We start from the raw sequence: 16,591 nt of genomic DNA, 5'->3' as shown, positions 1-16,591 counted from the left end.
CTCTCTGGGCTGGATTCCCATCCACCGAAGAGAAAGAGTTGTGAAAGTCCCACAGGAGAAGTGACACTATTGCTGGGCCATAGAAACAGCCAAGTTAAAATAAATACATCAGAAACCAAGGAACATCTTGCTGGCCTGGACGGAAGGCAGAGGGTGGAAAAGCAAGAAGAAGAAAGTGAGAATGAAGACAGGGAGAAGACTCAAGTTCTACCCCAGAAGCTGGAAAGTATAGAGCAGGAGGCCAATGAGAACTTCTGGGCAGGGCTGAAAAACAAGTGAAAGTGAGAGCTTCTCTCATCTCTGAGAATGCAGCCAAAAAATCAGATTACTTACAGTAAAAGAAGAAGGAAACAAAAAAAAAAAAAAAAAGAAAAGAAAACCCCCTCAAAACTGGCAGCAAAGAACTATCCACACTCTTGGCTCCATATAATGCTGGGTGGAAGGGGTAAGAAAGAAACAGGGGACAAACTGCAGCTTGGAGCCAAAACATTTCCCTTCTGCATGCTCCTGGCTCAGTTCAGCCCTTTGTGACTCTCAATTTCAACCCCTTATGCACTCCCCTATAATCATCATAATATGTGGCTGTTTGCTTGCTCAGTGTATTCAACTTCCTCACAGCAAGCCAAGCTCAACCCAGCACTAGCATTTATTTCTGGATTTTAACCAGGCCTGCCTAAAACCAAACAAGACTCAGTGTGGTTTGCCATATTCACTGGGAGAGAATAAAAGGAACTGCACTCAAAGACCAGGGTTTGTGGCCAAGTTCACCTCATGCTGCTGGTGGTGATATCACCGTTATTTCACTTTGCTTTAGTATTTTTAAAAGTGCTGTGGAAAAAGGGAGGGTTTCAGTTCTGTTTCTCAGCTTTGAGGGAGATGCAAGTGATCCTAACAAAATGGACATAACTGACTGTTGCCCTTTCATTAAAAGAAAAAACCCTTTATTAGTCAAAAGTCAAATTATTGTTAGAAACCCGTAATGACTAAATAAAAACAGCCAACAGAATGTGTGCAGAGCAGACATCAACTGGGAGATGGAACAGCCCTTGAGACAAAATAGCTCCAACTCTGTCTAAAATAACATTTTTCAAGAGCTGGCCCCACTGTGCTTGGTGTGGGACACCAAGCCAGGTCCCACAGTCCCAATCAGCGGTGCTCATGATGCATCCTGAAACAGCAGCTCAGAGTTCCAGAGCTGTCCTGAGAGTTCCCAGAGCTGCTGCAGAACTCCCCGTAGGGGCATCAGGATGGGGGATCCAAAGTATTTAGGGCAACATAGGTAGGATTCAGGATCTGTGAAAGTCTCTGCCAAATATCTCAAATGTGATGAAGAACAGGTTTTCAGCTCTTTGAAGCTGGTGGTGCCCAACTGGAAGCTTCACCTGGGAACAAGGGACTGTCCCATACCACTTGCCTGCCAATTCCCATTGTCATGGGTCTAATGAGAGTTCTGATTTTTGTTGATGTTTTGGCAAGAGGAAGCATGTCAGGATCTCAGTTTCTGTTCTTAAATCACTAGTATGTGATGTAAACACCTCATTGAAAGTCAGGAAAACAAATAAACAACCTGAAAGCCCTGGGAGAACTCCTCTACCCGGGAAAGAATGGAAATCTCTTCCCCCTTGCCCTCCAAAGCTGCTCCCCTGATTTTGCAGGGAGTGGCTCAGGAGGGTTAAATGCCTGGGGCTGGCAGTACTGCAGACTCTAATGCAAAACAAGAGCTGTGGCTGCAAACTTCTCATCACTGGCAAACTACAACAATTTGGGTAGACCAAAGTAAATCTCCTAATCCACGGACAGCTAGAGAAAGGAAATGCATTTTTCTGTGTTGATGACACCGAACAATTCGTTGGGAAGGACTAGGGAGGAGGGAGAAGAGAAGGAATTTCCATTGATAGTGCCAGAGATGCAGTTAATGTCCTGTCACAGAGCATTTATACCCGATGAAATTCATTCCTGTGCTGAGAGCAAGGAGTTACATGTCCTTGAAGTTGCAGCTAACGGGCAGAAGGAATGGATTTCATTTCAAGAGCCCTGTTCCGGATTCCTGGACGAGACACTCAGCAGTGAATGAAGCACTGTGCAGCACAGCCTCAGCAGCCTTGAAGTGAATTTTGCTGTGACCTAACAAAAACCACAGACTTGAAATTGTGATGATTCAGAAATTTTCAGCTCGCAACAGGGGTTCTTGCAAAATATTTGGGAACTGCAGGAAGCGTTTAATGGTCTCCCTATGTCAAGGAGAGGAATCCTGACCTTTTCTCTTCATGGTTCCTGTTCCTTATGAGCAATAATTTTAGAAGGATAAAATTAAGCCCAAGTGGCCTTTTTTTCCAAGACTGCTTATAGAATAACAAGTGACTTGGATTGGTCCTTTATGTACTGATTCATCCTCTCTTTGCTGTTGGAATGTGCTGAAGAATGGCTACAGGGACAGACCATGCTCCCAGTCACACGTGTGGCTCCCCACAAGTGTGTGCAGTAAAGGAAATCAAGTGGAGAGGTTTATCTGCAGAGCAATACAATGGAGCAACAAAAGTCAGGAGAACCTTATAAGGGTATGTGCCTTTCCTAGCCAAGAGTCAAAAAGGTAGGATTTCAGTAGGAAAAAAAATTTGAATAGACCAAGAACATGAATCAGAATACCAATGGCTAAAGCAGAGGTCTGGGACATTCCTAATCCTTATTTGGATGCAGAACCCATGAACGGGTGGTTTATAAATTCAAACTGATGTCATCTGAAGGAAGACTTCAGGTGAATCTTCCTTTCATTTCCTGTTAGCTTGAGGGACAAACTGACAGAGGGACGGACAAAGGAACTACATCCCTTTCCTGAAATAAATAAGAGACATCTCACAAAGTTTAACAGCATGCAGTATAATAATTACTACATGCTTGTATTGTAATTACTGTCAGAGATGCCTTTAAAAAAGAAACCAGGCTGTTCCAAATCATCTTGAAATACTACTTGTAAGACTATTTCTGCTGGCTTATAAATGATGGCTATGCAAGAAACTAATTTGAGCATCACTGGAAATTATAATTTTGTTTTATGTGCTTCCAGTAATGTTTTCTCAAACAAGGATCTTACATTTGTCCCTGTATTTGTGTAACTAATTTTGTGGAAAGCATTAGCACAGTCACATGCTTGCTGACACTGTCTTTTCTCATTCAAATTTCAGACAATACAATTTTCAGTCTGTGTAAGGACTAATACTGCCCTTGAAGACTTAAGTGCAGCGCAAAATTACATGAACTGGACTTAAAGTAGACAGAAATGAGGTCAATGTCAATAATTTAACCTTCATGGGAACTATACCTGATACATGAACCTTTTATATGCCACTTGCAAATAATTGCTAAAAGCAGATATTTCTCCCTCATGTTTGCTTATTCCACTACATCCTGTTCCTTAGGTACTTAGCTCTTATATTTAGCAGATTTCCCTGAGCAAATTTTATATAACATAACCCTGCTGTCCTTGAAGACTTCTCATAACCCTTTCCTTTTCCATGCCAATTGAGCTCAATTAGCAGCTTGTATCAGCAGCAGGGTCTTCACACATTCATTGGCTCTATACTCAGTAACTGGAAAAATGACTTCAAATTGCCTCCTCATTGCATGTATGGATGGAAACTTCTCTTTTCCACTGATTTCCACACAGTAATTCCCCCTTTGGAGCAAGCTTGGTAAAGTACATCCAACTCTCAAACAGCAGCATTTTCTGACTATGTGCTTTTCACCTGGCTTTTATCAGAGAATTCCAGACATAAGGTGGAATGTGAGATGGAATTTGAGGATGACACATCATATCTTAGGTCTCGGAAAAGCAGGAACACTTTCTGAAAGCAGGTTCTCATTTCAAGAAACTGGATATTTGCTGGTTTATGATGTTGTGTCCCGCTTCAAAAGCTAATACTCTCCCTTGCTCTGGCCACCTTAGTTCTGTGAATATTATGAGGGATAATGTGGTTCTGGTGACTCAAAAAAATAGATAAATTTAAAAAAGGCAGTGCAGTGGATCTAAAAATAAAAATTAGGAAAGGTGGGAATTAGCTCACCACAGCTCACCTCAATTGCTAGGTCAGGCTTCAATTTCCAGTAAGTTTTCAGCAGAGTAGCTTGTGTAAATGCATCTGTGGGCAATCCTCACACAAGGGAAAAGAAATTTCCTTGAAAACAGATACCTGACATCACAAGTACGTGTTTTCCTGGAACAGAGCACGCACTGGATCAGTACTCTGCCTGCTGCTATAGCCTTCATCCCAGCAGTGATGTTGGCACGTCAGTAAAGAGAACACAGTGGGCTTGCAGGAAGTGGAACCAGAGCGTGGAGCTCAACATGCTGAAGAACTCTTATGGAAAGCTGTGGATGTTCACCTTAAAGATGTCTGGAAACACTGTAGGCTACTTCACACTCAGGTTTGTCTGAAGAGTTGCTTTTATATATTGGGAGCTGCAGCAGACTTTTTAGATTAACGATCCCTTTGCCAAGACAAAATATGTGTGAGAAGCATGAAACACAACCTTCCTGTATGGTCTGAGCTTGGGTCCTGGTCCAGGCACTGTGCCAGAATGGGGCATGCACTGTGCTTTGCTCACTGGCAGCCTGAGAGCCACACTTACTGGACACACTTTCTGCTTTGCAGCACTCCTTCAAACCAGGGAAAAGAAACCCCCCTGGAGCAGCAGAGATGCCCATGGGAAGAAGACAGATGGAAGAGGTTGACAAAATTTGTGTACAGCAAGGTTACATTACAGCATCACATTGAAGAACCCTTCTACTTAATAAAGGCTCAACACCTAGTATTTCTTTCACTTTTTTTTTTGTTTTTCTTTTTTGTTCTCAGAGTTGATTTTGGACAGCAAGAAATAAAGTCAGACAAAGAGGGTGTTAAATTTATTTTGAATGGAATGCAATGACACCGATTTTTCCAAGCGAGGTGTGAAAGCTTTTAACCTTGAGTTCCCAGCAGTAGATAAAACATCACTCAGAGTTGCTATTTCCAACCCGTCTGTTACACCTCACCTTCTCCCCTGTGCAGAACATTACTCCTCCTGAACGGAGCAGTATCCGCTTACAGGCAGCGCTGCTCCACGGGAAAAAAAGAAAAGTTTGCCTCTCCCCTCAAAAAAAGCCATTTTGTTCAGCCAGATGTTCTACAAAATGGCACGGCCGCTGTGCTTGAGGGGGGCCGGGCCTCCCACCCCGGCGGGGCTCGGCGGGGCGGTGGCGGCCCCCGCCCGGCCCCCGGCGGCGCCGAGGCCAATGGGCGCTGGGGCGGCGGCGGCCGCCTCCTCCCGCCCAGCCCGCCCTATATAGCGCCCGGCAGCGGCGCCGTGCCGTCCGTCGGGCTGTCCGTGCCGAGCCGTGCCGAGCTCAGCCGTGCCAGGATGCCGGGCCGCACCGTGTGGCGGCTGGCGCTGCTCGCCCTCTGCCTGGGGGCCGCGGCGGCGGGGGGACATGGCCGCGGAGCCGGCGGCAAGAGCCGGCGGCAGGCGCAGACCCAAACCACCTCGCTGCCGCAGGGCACCGCCGCGCAGGGAAAGCGTGAGTACCGCCCGCGGGCAGGGCAGGGGCAGGGCACGGCGCGGGGCTTGGCACGGCAGCGCCGGTGGCCCCGGGGGACTTTGTCTGACTCCCGAGGTCGCCCGTAGCCTCCCCTCGGCTCGGCGGACCCGCACACGTGTGCGCCCTGCGCCCCTTCCCTCCCGGCTGCTGCCCTCGGTAACGCCGAACTTTGCTTTCTTTTCCCCCTCTGCGTCCCCGTTCCTCCTCTCCCCCCAGAGACCTGCTATGACAATGGACGGTACTATCAGATAAACCAGCAGTGGGAGCGCACTTACCTGGGAAACACTCTGGTCTGTACCTGCTACGGTGGGAGCCGAGGGTTCAACTGCGAGAGCAAGCCCGAACGTAAGTTGGTGGCCCCTTTTGTCTGCGTCGAGACCCCAGCGCGGCTTTTGGTGCCGAGTAAGCCAAGCCTTGTACGAGTTAGGGCTGGCAGCCCAAGCTTTCCACTGAAGTTTGGTACTTAGGGTCAGTAATGGGATCTACACTCAATTACACTGAAGATCTGGCTTGGGATTTTAAGAAATGCTTTTCATTAGCGATGGGCCTGCCACCAGAACCCTGAGCCAAATATCACTCATCTCTCTGGAGGATTGGATCTAAACATTAATTTTGGAGCCAACCTCTTCTTTATAATGAACTGAACTGACTCCTGGACTCGCACGGGGAAGTTCAAATCTGGAGTCACTTTGCAGCTCTGGCTCTGCTCTGTTCGATTGCTTCACCCCAACTTCTCATAGCTGTGCAGTGTCGTCAGCTTGTTTAAAAATATTTCAACTTACAACTTTCCACAGCCTCCCGGCCGTGCTGTGAGCTTTCTATAATTGAGTGTAAAATGAGATTGTTTAGTCTGTGCAGAAAAAGTTTAGGGAACAGAAAGAAGTTTAAATGCGAAGTCTGCTGGAGGATGCGTCTCTCCAGGATTCGGTGTAGTTCAGTTTATCAGATGCAATCTATCTGTATTTATTGGTTTGAAGCCACTGGTTTGCCATAATTCCTTTATGTTGCTCTGGAGATAGAAGAGATGAAAAGCTGGTTCCTGGCTGACAGTGTTCATGTAAGACAGATGTGAGCATCTCAGCCATCTGTTCTGCAAGGTTTGTGTGCTGCCTTCCTCACGACTGGAGTATTTTAAGGAGTACTCAGTCTCCATAAAAGAGGGTTCTATCTACTTTTCCTTCCCCTGCAAAGATTCCCAAGTTTTACAGTTTTGAAGTCCAGTAGGCAGTTTTCCTTATGACACAATGAGCTTTATCTGCCCAGCGGTGCAGAAAGTTGTTCTGCTTCTCATCTTGAGTCTGGTGGCAGCACTGATGTTCTGTAATCACTCACCTATGCATCAGTGTGAGCAATACACAAGTACTGAACTTTGCTGTTGACTTTGGTGGGACTGCTGCAGAATTTGGGATTGATCCACTCAGTTTTTGCTAAATCAGAGCGAGGAGGATTAGCATGACAAAGCACAGAGTTTCCAGGGATTGTTTGCTCCCTCCTGTCTTCTCTCCTGTTGGCTTCAAACAGCTGGGATTGATGCTTTCAGGCATGCCTGCCATGTGCAACTTTTGGTTCCCTGAGGGAGGGAAGAAGAGGTTATTGAGGTTGTTGAGCATCATGGGGGCCTTGAGGGGGCAAATTTCACCCAACTTCCTCTCTGCTGTTTCATCCCATGAGGAAAGAGGAGACTGATAGGCATTTTTCCCCAGGATAAAAGGAGTATCTGTGTGAGGAGGCAAGGAATGTGTTTCTGTTGACTGTACATGTTGCTGGTGTGGTTATATGAAGCTGATTATTTAATAATTTTTTTTCTCCCTCATAGCTGAAGAGACCTGCTTTGACAAATACACTGGATCCACTTACCGGGTTGGGGAGACCTATGAGCGCCCCAAGGACTCCATGATCTGGGACTGTACTTGCATTGGAGCTGGACGTGGGAGAATCAGCTGCACCATTGCCAGTATGTAACTAAGAGCCTCTTCCTACAGCTATTGTTCCTTAGAGTCATATTTTCCAGAGCAATTTATACACTATTCCAGTGCCTTTTAGCTACAGTTGCATGGGATTTAATCCAAAGCCCACTAAAACTTTGAAATTAAAAGTCCCTGCCCCATGTACCTACATACAATCAAACTCCTCTTTTATTTAAGAGGTCAAGTGCTTTGTGAGAAATCATAGGTCAAAAATTACTGTCAGTGTCCAGCCATACAGGGGAGTAATTTATTATGTACAAGAGTGTGTTACATCTTCACAGGTGCAAGTATAAAAGTAGTTTTTTGACTGGAGAAAAAGTCTGCTCTACAGCTGAAGGGTCAAAATAACACAGTCAGCATTAATGGGACTACTCAGAATAAATGATAATAAATGAATGCTACCTGAGAGCCAGTCCTTCATCTTCCAACAATGTCATTGAACACTTGTCTCTAAGGGAACTGGGATTTTATATGCAGACAGCAGCTTAACATGTTTCTGCAACTCCTTTTTCACTAGCCTGACCCATACTTTCCTCTTGGTCTTCCCTCTCTTCCCTTAGTCCTTTCTCCCCAGCTCCTGTTTCATGTCTCTGTCTGGAAATCCTTTCCTTATTGAGTCACTGAATTGTTCACAATTTCCCCTTAGTTCATAATTGGACTTTCTGTGAGCCCAGAGGAAGATTGCTGTGTGTCAGGATTTTTAGACTGAGATTTCAAAGTCTCTGAGGTACCTTTTGAGAAAAGTCTTGCTGTTAAAAGTATCCAGTTTCTTGTTTAAGACACTCATGCAGACCCTAGTAGTGTTGCCACAGCGGACTCGGAAACCAGCCATCATTGTAGCATGGGAAAAAAATAATGCATTAAATCTAACAAGTAAAGCTGGAGCCCTTCTGAATTTAATGGCACTTTATTGGGCAGGGATGATAAGTGTTGTAAGAAAGAGTCAGTAAGGAAATTGCGAGTGTAGGAGCAGCCTTGTTTCCTCATCATCAGCCTGGTTTAGAGCTCACTGGAGAGTCTCACCGAGTGCAACTGGCTTTGAATCAATCTTCAGAGCTCTGAGATTCCCTGCTTTCACAAATGAGCCCACAAAACATTCAAAACATTTTACTGGCTCTTAATAAATGATGGGATGTGGGTGTTTTTTTCTTTCCTTTTTTTTTTTTTTTTCTTGGATCCTTCCAAAGAAACAACTCCTGTGTTTGCAAGCTGCCCTGTGCCATGCTGCCCTCCCTCAGCCTGGGGTGCCTCAGAACTGTGGGGCACTGATGGGTGGGAATCTGCCTTTCCAGGGCAGGCTCTCCAAACCCCAGAGGAGGTCTGATTTCCCCCTGGGCTGTCACACCAAGCACCCTCTCGTCCTCCACATGCTGTCCTGGCCACCATGTCCCTCATGAATGGTCACAGAGAAGCCCAAGTGGCGCTGCCTCAAACAAGATGGAGGCAAACCCGCTCTCGCCAGCCCTCAGCCCGAGGGCAGGGTCTGAGGGAGAAACTGGGCTTCATCACTCCCTGGCCTTCCCTTTTCGCCAGCCAGGCTTTGGCTGGGGTTTGGAACATGGCGAAGTTAGCTGAGGGGAGAGGACAGGGCCTGGGAAGGGCAGAAAATAGTGGGCTACGACAGAAAATGGTGGGTGCCAGTGGGAAATGTTGAGCGCCATTTTACAGGCCGATGTCCCCCCTCCTCCTCAGTGTCCCTCCTCCTCCTTGCTGCCCTTACCCCCGATGACCCCCTTTGCCCCCGGCCAGATGGCCCTTACCTTGTCGCCGTCATGCCGTCCCTGGCGTGTCCCTCACCCCGGCTCCCCTGTGTGCCACCACAGATCGCTGCCATGAGGGCGGCCAGTCCTACAAGATCGGCGATACATGGCGCCGGCCCCACGAGACGGGCGGCTACATGCTGGAGTGCGTGTGCCTGGGCAACGGCAAGGGCGAGTGGACCTGCAAGCCTGTGGGTAAGTGGCCGCTCCTTCCTTCTCCCTCAGCGCAGCCAGGGCGTGTGGGCCCTTTCTCCTCATCCTCCCCGAGGCGTTCCCGTGTGGGAATGCCCTGGGCGGGCTCTGATCCGCTTTCCCCTCACAGCCGAGCGATGCTACGACAACACGGCCGGGACGTCCTATGTGGTGGGAGAGACCTGGGAGAAGCCCTACCAGGGCTGGATGATGGTGGACTGCACCTGCCTCGGCGAGGGCAGCGGCCGCATCACCTGCACCTCCAGAAGTAAGTGCCAGCCCCCACTTTATTTAGCTTGCTTTTTTTTTTCGTTCCCCTACTTATTTTTCATCCTGCATGGGAAAGGAAAGTTGTTCCTTCCTCTGCCCTGTGCAAGTAACAGTATTTTGAGAGGGATGGGCGTCCCCTGAGGAGTGGCGGGAAGCAGAAGGGGGAGAGAGGCCTGGGTGGTGCCTCAGTCACCATTTGCCGTGTGGGAACACTCCCCAGAGCTGGGGACGAGGGTGCCTGGATTATTTGGGGATTTAATCCCATGGAGAGAGAAAGGTGTAAGGGATTGGTATGTCAGCTGAGCCACAGCCAGGCAGCTCCCAGGAAGTCAGGGGAATGGCTTGGCCCACAAAATGGCAGAGCGTTTAGCCTAGGACATCCATTTCTGTACTTTCAAGGAGCTTTCTGAGGGACAATCAAGTGGTTTTTAAGTTAAATACCCTTTCCAACAGCCGGATCTGCAAGATTAAAATGTTTTCTTACTTCTTTCTCTCTATTACTGGTTAATTTATTTGTTAGCTAAACCAGGGTTTGTTTTGCCTGCTCTGCCATCTCACCTATCACTTTTCTCACCCCATTTCCCGCTCTAGCAGCGCAGGTGATGTTTTTTAAAAAAGTTTTTGCATCATTGAGGGACATTACCGTAAATACTCCATTTTATTTGTATTTGCAGAGCAAACAGGACTTTTAAAACCCAAAATCTTGCTTGTTTATTGACCTTCTGTTCCAGTCCTGTTAGCTCTACCACAGACCTTACTTCTGTCTCGGGTTTATACCAGTTGCCTCAAGAAAGTTTAACTTTGTACCTTACACCTTGGTTATGCAAGGTTTGAGGAACTCTTCTGTAGCCTTTCAATTGCCTCATATTCAGTTGCCTTGGGGCACACAAATAATGGATTTTTGCTGATATAAACAGCAGACCTGATGATATAAGCAGCAGGAAAGAATAAGATACTTCAGGAGGGTTGAGATGAAAATGGAAGATCTGGAGAGACTTGGTCAAGAAATAAGCTATAAAAATCAACCCAGCCTTGACAATATTACGTCTGTTAAAGACATATGGGGAAAAATCATTAGCTGTCAAATGGGAATGAATAAAACAGAATGTGTTGTTTGTGAATTTTGGAGGACTTATAAAATGCATTTGGCAGTAGCTTTCTTTCCATCACTCAGGTCTGTGCTGTTGTATCATGGGGGAAATTGCAATATAAGGAGCTGTTCATTTTTCATTTTGTTTTCCAATTACATTTGAATAGAGAAATTCAAATTTATGTCTATAAAATGATACCTCTAGCCCACAAAATGGCATTACACTTCAAGTGTGTGCTGCTGTTATATATCTTTTATGGCCAGCATTTTCCAGAATCACAGCTGGTTACTTCCGTGACATTTCAGCTTTTCATTGAGAAGTGTGTCCATTAGACACATTTTTTTCACATTTGCAAAATTGCATGATGAATACCTCACCAATTTACCATACTTCTGGCAAATGCTCAATTTCTGGTCATTCTAGCAGTGTGAATCAGTAACATGTTTTCTACATTCACATTCTGTCCCATGTGCTCTCTCAGTGGCAATCTGGCTTAATGCATCTGTCCTTCCACAGTTCTTCATAAATCCATGTTCATTGATCTGTGATTATATTTGAGCCACTGTATCGGGTTTCCCTTGAATAAGAAGGTAAAATGTTGTAATGGAAGAAGAACTAGTTAATCCATGTGGATCTGGCATCCAGACAAAAGTAGTTTGTTGTGCTGTCCTTTGAACCCATTTGCTCAATTCATTGGGGGCTGTGGGTTATTAAAGAGATTTAGAAAGTCTGATACTCCTGGTATTACTTGAGCAGCTTGTATTAACTTCTCTGCAGCTTCATGCAGGTTTCTTTTGAAAGAAATGGGGTTTTACATGTTGCCCTCAAACAGGTTTTAGTCCCTTCCAGATGAGAGAGAGCCCTGAACTTGAATTGTGCCCTGTGTATAGTATGAAATGACCAAGCTGCCAAAGACTCCTGTTTTTTTCTTAAAATAAAAAAAAGGGTCATTAAAACGAGTTTAGCTTTAAAGGTGTGTGCTGGACAGAATGGGTTTAGAATGGCTTTAAAAAGTAGCTCATTTTGACAACGGCTGCAAAGTAAAAGCACAATTCTGGAAGTGAACAGAAATCTTTCAGGATTTTGGAGTGCTCTCAGCCTGTGCAGTTTAGTGCAGGCTTTGGTGCATGTAGGAATTGCAGTAGTGGGCTCTGGAGGTGGGCCTTTAATTCAGGCTGTAAAGGATGAGCTTGTTTGGTAGAGTTGGTGGTGGGGTGCTGGAAGCTGCCAAGTGCAGGCCCAGCTGAGAGTCCTGTTCCTTACACAGATCGCTGCAATGACCACGACACCAAGACTTCCTACAGGATTGGAGACACCTGGAGCAAGAAGGACAACCGTGGGAACTTGCTGCAGTGTGTCTGCACTGGGAATGGCAGGGGAGAATGGAAGTGTGAGAGGCACACGGCCCTGCACACCACCAGCACTGGTAAGTGGAACATCACGTCATGGAACAGAGAGAAGGGGAAGAGGAATGGCATGTTTTGACAGGTCAGGACTTGGAGTTGAGTTGTTCCATCCTAATTCGAGTATTTCGGAGTCTTGTCTGGGAAAGATCAACAGCAAAGAGTGTCAGAGTTCAGAAGATGCTCCTTGTTAGTGGGTGCGGAGATAAGATTAATTGGTACCTTGTTTCCATGCGCAAATGGGGCTGGCACATACAGGTGGGATTGCCTGCACAACCACAGGGCAGTAAATCACATGCAGGGCCCTGCATCCACAGGAGCTATCTTTGTCTTGGGAGCACGGCACTCCAAGTTAATGTTTGAACTTTATGTATTCGCCTCAGGGTAACTTTCTTGAAATGTCCTTTATTTAAACCCCACTGAGACCATCTGGTTTCTTTGACATGATAAATGCACCTACTAATGGCTGAGCTTTAAAAACCCAAAAATGTCAAGGAATGTATACAATGCTGTTTAGTATCTGTACATGAGATAGCTTGTAATTTCAGTCTGAATTATTGCCTCGTTTACGGGTAGCATATTTTTTGTGTCCAAAGTTTCCATCTTCAGCTCCTAAATTCTTTTTTTTTTTGTCATTTTAAGGATCTAGGTTTCTTATCAGTGAGTGCAATATAGAACTTCTGTTTTCCTGCAGTGCCTGCACTAAATTTTTCTTGATAAATGACCTTTAACTGTTTGGTACCAGCAGGTTAACTTAAAACTCTCAGAAGGTCTAAACTTCAAAATGAGTAACACTTCAAGGATGACAGTATTTTCAAGGGTTTCCATTATTACTTCCCCTATTTCAGCAGAGCTGAATTTGTGGAGGTTCCTGTGGGAATCATTAGCAAAAATTCATATGATGTAGACAACAACAAGCCTCTTTGTCTCTCAGTATTATTTCAAATGGTAATGTGCTAAAAACTTTGATTCAAAGTTTAAAAATTGCTGGGTAAAAGAATTTTAAATTTATTCTTCTTGTTTCTCAATGAAAAATTCAAAATTAGTCCTTTTTGCCTTATCTCCCTACTCTTGGTAATTTTTATTCTTTTTTCACTGATCTTGATTTTTCTATTCTACATTTCCTTCCAACTAATTTTTTTTTCCCCAAAAAATTGTTTTCTAAACAATTGTATGAAAAAGACTTTCTAAATGCTTTCTAAAGCCACTCTACATGGTTGGAAGCCAGAGGCTGTCATTAGCAGAGAGGGGGAGTTGTTCTTCTAATTTCAAAATTTGCAAAGTGGAATAATTAAGCTGCGTCTCAGGAAGCTTAAGAGTGTCGTGCCTTCCGTCTGCTGGAGTGCCTGAGGTTTTATTATCTCAGCACTTAATGGCAGCCTTCTGTTGCTGAGCTTTGAGTGCCACATGTCCCTTCTGTCCCACGTTGTGCTGCAGGCTCTGGCTCCCCCAGCATCACGAACGTGCAGACGGCGCTGTACCAGCCCCAGCCGCAGCAGCCGCAGCCCCAGCCCTACGGCCAGTGCATCACCGACAACGGCGTCGTCTACTCGGTGGGCATGCAGTGGCTCAAGACACAGGGCAGCCAGCAAATGCTGTGCACCTGCCTGGGCAATGGAGTCAGCTGCCAGGAGATAGGTATGAGCTGCTGTGAGGTCTCTGGGACTGTCCTGTGGCTTCATTTCCAAGTAGAACCATTTGTGTGCATGTCAGAAGTGTCCTCTGACAAAGATGTACTGGAGAAGGGTGCAAGGTGGGGAAGAAATCGTTTGGTTATTTGAAGCCTTGTTGTTTAGGGCAGGAATGTTTCCCAGTGAGGTGTGTATAACCTGCTGAGGGGGAAACAGAGCCCTTGAGGAGTAGCACCCTTTATGTGCATGTCAGAAGTATGCTCTGACAAAGACATACTGGAGAAAGGTGCAGGGTGGCGAAGAAATGGTTTGGTTATTTGAAGCCTTGTTGTTTAAGGTAGGAATGTTTCTCAGTGAGCTGTATATAACCTGCTGCTGACTGGGAAACAGCCCTTGGGGAGCAGCACCCTTTGTGTGCGTGTCAGGAGTATGCTCTGACAAAGACATACTGGAGAAAGGTGCAGGGAGGCGAAGAAATGGTTTGGTTATTTGAAGCCTTGTTGTTTGGGGCAGGAATGTTTCCCAGTGAGCTATTTATAACTTGCTGAGGGAAGCAGCACTCTTGGGGAGCAGCATTAATAACTTCATTCAAATGGAGCTGCAATAATATATGTTTGGAAAAGAATGTGAAGGAATGCCACAGCTATGGAGCTGTCTGTTGGTGTGCATTGGCCTGGCTCCTTGGCAGTCAGTGTGGGTTCCCAGCAGCCAGCAACTTGGCCCAGAGGGGCTGTTGTTGTTTTAGAGGCCTGAAATTTGTGAATTGCTTTAAACTGCAGTCTAATGCTGTGATTTTCTTTCTGAAGCCGTGACCCAGACGTACGGTGGCAATTCTGATGGAGAGCCCTGTGTGCTGCCTTTCACCTACGATGGAAGGACTTTCTATTCCTGCACCACCGAAGGCCGCACGGACGGGCACTTCTGGTGCAGCACCACTTCCAACTTCGAGCAGGACAGGAGATACTCCTTCTGTACTGAGCAGAACGGTGAGCTCCACTCACCGGGTCTTCACATGTATGTGACCAAGGTGGAGGGATGGAGGAGGGAGCAGAGGACACAGGAACAGGCTGCCTGACCGATTCCAGCAGTCTGGAAGGACTCAAGGCAGCAAGGCGGTGCTGTGAATGGAGGGCTGCCTGGTGACAGAGCACTTGTATGCTCTTGGTGGTTTTGCAGGGTGCTACAGATGTACCCTTTGAGTCCTGTTCTCTGAGCTGAACTTAGAATGGGAGTACCTGGTCATGGTGGAGCTTTGGCCCAAGGGATTTGTATCTTTGGCTTTGCTTGGGTGAATTGCTTCAAGCAATGCCCATATTAGGCTGCAAAGAGGAGGATGTCCAGGAAGTACAGTTTGTGCAGTTCTGTCACTCCCTCCATCCTGGCTTTCTAGCCAGGCTGCCATATATAGCAGTGCTCTTCATGTGATTTGTGATCACTGATCAGGAGCTGGGGCATGACTAAGGCAGCAGCAGCATTGCCTCTTGTCTGTGGATGCTCAGTGTTCACAGCACTGATCTGTCTACCTGTGTGGTTGCACTTCCTGGAGTGCCTGTCAGACATCCATGGAGCAGTGTCCAGGCAGCTTCTTGGGAGCTGATCTTGGAAAGAATATTTCATCTTCCCACATGAAAATACTGCTTTCTTCACTGCCTAGACACTTTATAAAAAAATCTGTTCTACTTTGGTTGTTTTTTCCTGATAAAAGTCAAGCCTTTTTCTGCAGCACTTATCATACTTTATTTTTAAAAAAACAAACTAACCCCCCCAAAAAACCACCCAAACTCTGTCTCCGTCCATGCACACATTCCTGTTTCAGTGTGGCTTCTTGCGATACACTGTGGAAAAGAGAAATGTAGAAACGTGATATAGAAAAATCTCAGTAAATGTCTTGTTGTTCTCCAATGTTTGTAAAGCAGAGTTGCTCAAGAGGTGATTAGTTCAGGTAGATTACAGCCCTCTTTCCCCTGCTGCTTGCAAAACATGAAGCTTCCAGCCTGCAGAGAGGTTTTGGCTTGTCCTGTTGTACATAACTGAGCTGTAACCCTTTCCTGAGGGTGAAGGCTTCCCTTAGAGCTGAAGGGCACCACTGGGAAATGGTTTCAGAGATAATACGGGTATGCTGAGAGCTGTGAGTTTATTTCATTCCCTAGGCCTTGGGAGAAGGCATTTACAAAGCTACTTCCCAAGCACAGTGAGCTTTGGTTTTCCCTGTTTCCTGGGAATTCCCATGGCTGGCTCTGCAGCTCATTCCAGAGCAAAGCTTGAACTGAACTGACCTCATGCAAAGCTTATGTTTCCACATCTGAATTAATTAAAGCTGAGAAAAGAGGCCTGTGGATTATATACAGGGCACACATGGGAAAAAGTAGTGCTAGTGGTTTGTTCTCCAAGCTCTTCCATGCATGCTAAGAGAGAGTGCAGACTGAATTTGCATCTGTTCCCTTCGTTTTTGGTACAGTTTTGGTCCAGACGCGGGGTGGCAATTCCAATGGTGCTCTGTGCCACTTCCCCTTCCTGTACAACAACCGCAACTACACCGACTGCACTTCCGAGGGACGGAGGGACAACATGAAGTGGTGTGGAACCACAGAGAACTACGATGCTGACCAGAAGTTTGGGTTCTGCCCCATGGCTGGTAAGGCTGAGAGCCATAAAGGGCTTATGGAGCATATGGTTCTTTGAGCTGGAAAGGGAAGATCTCTCAG

At 46.1% G+C, this 16,591-nt stretch overlaps 1 protein-coding gene across 5 annotated transcripts in view; it reads left to right on the top strand.

The window, feature by feature from the left end:
• Nucleotides 1-5,357: 5,357 nt before the first annotated feature.
• FN1 (fibronectin 1) overlaps nucleotides 5,358-16,591 on the top strand; it is a 53,490-nt gene continuing 42,256 nt past the window's right edge. For all 5 annotated transcript variants that reach the window (XM_084209465.1, XM_084209468.1, XM_084209466.1 and 2 more), the window contains exons 1-9: nucleotides 5,358-5,551; nucleotides 5,789-5,917; nucleotides 7,389-7,526; nucleotides 9,363-9,494; nucleotides 9,622-9,759; nucleotides 12,120-12,278; nucleotides 13,693-13,893; nucleotides 14,693-14,872; nucleotides 16,345-16,521. In XM_084209465.1, the coding sequence (XP_084065591.1) occupies nucleotides 5,395-5,551; nucleotides 5,789-5,917; nucleotides 7,389-7,526; nucleotides 9,363-9,494; nucleotides 9,622-9,759; nucleotides 12,120-12,278; nucleotides 13,693-13,893; nucleotides 14,693-14,872; nucleotides 16,345-16,521 (1,411 nt within the window). In that variant the 5' untranslated portion in view covers nucleotides 5,358-5,394. The remainder of the gene's footprint in view (nucleotides 5,552-5,788; nucleotides 5,918-7,388; nucleotides 7,527-9,362; nucleotides 9,495-9,621; nucleotides 9,760-12,119; nucleotides 12,279-13,692; nucleotides 13,894-14,692; nucleotides 14,873-16,344; nucleotides 16,522-16,591) is intronic.

Source organism: Fringilla coelebs, assembly GCF_963513975.1.
Source record: "Fringilla coelebs genome assembly, chromosome: 7".
Classification (NCBI taxonomy): Eukaryota; Metazoa; Chordata; class Aves; order Passeriformes; family Fringillidae; genus Fringilla; species Fringilla coelebs.
The sequence above is the reverse complement of the archived record's forward strand: the minus strand, read 5'-3'. Positions and strand labels throughout refer to the sequence as shown.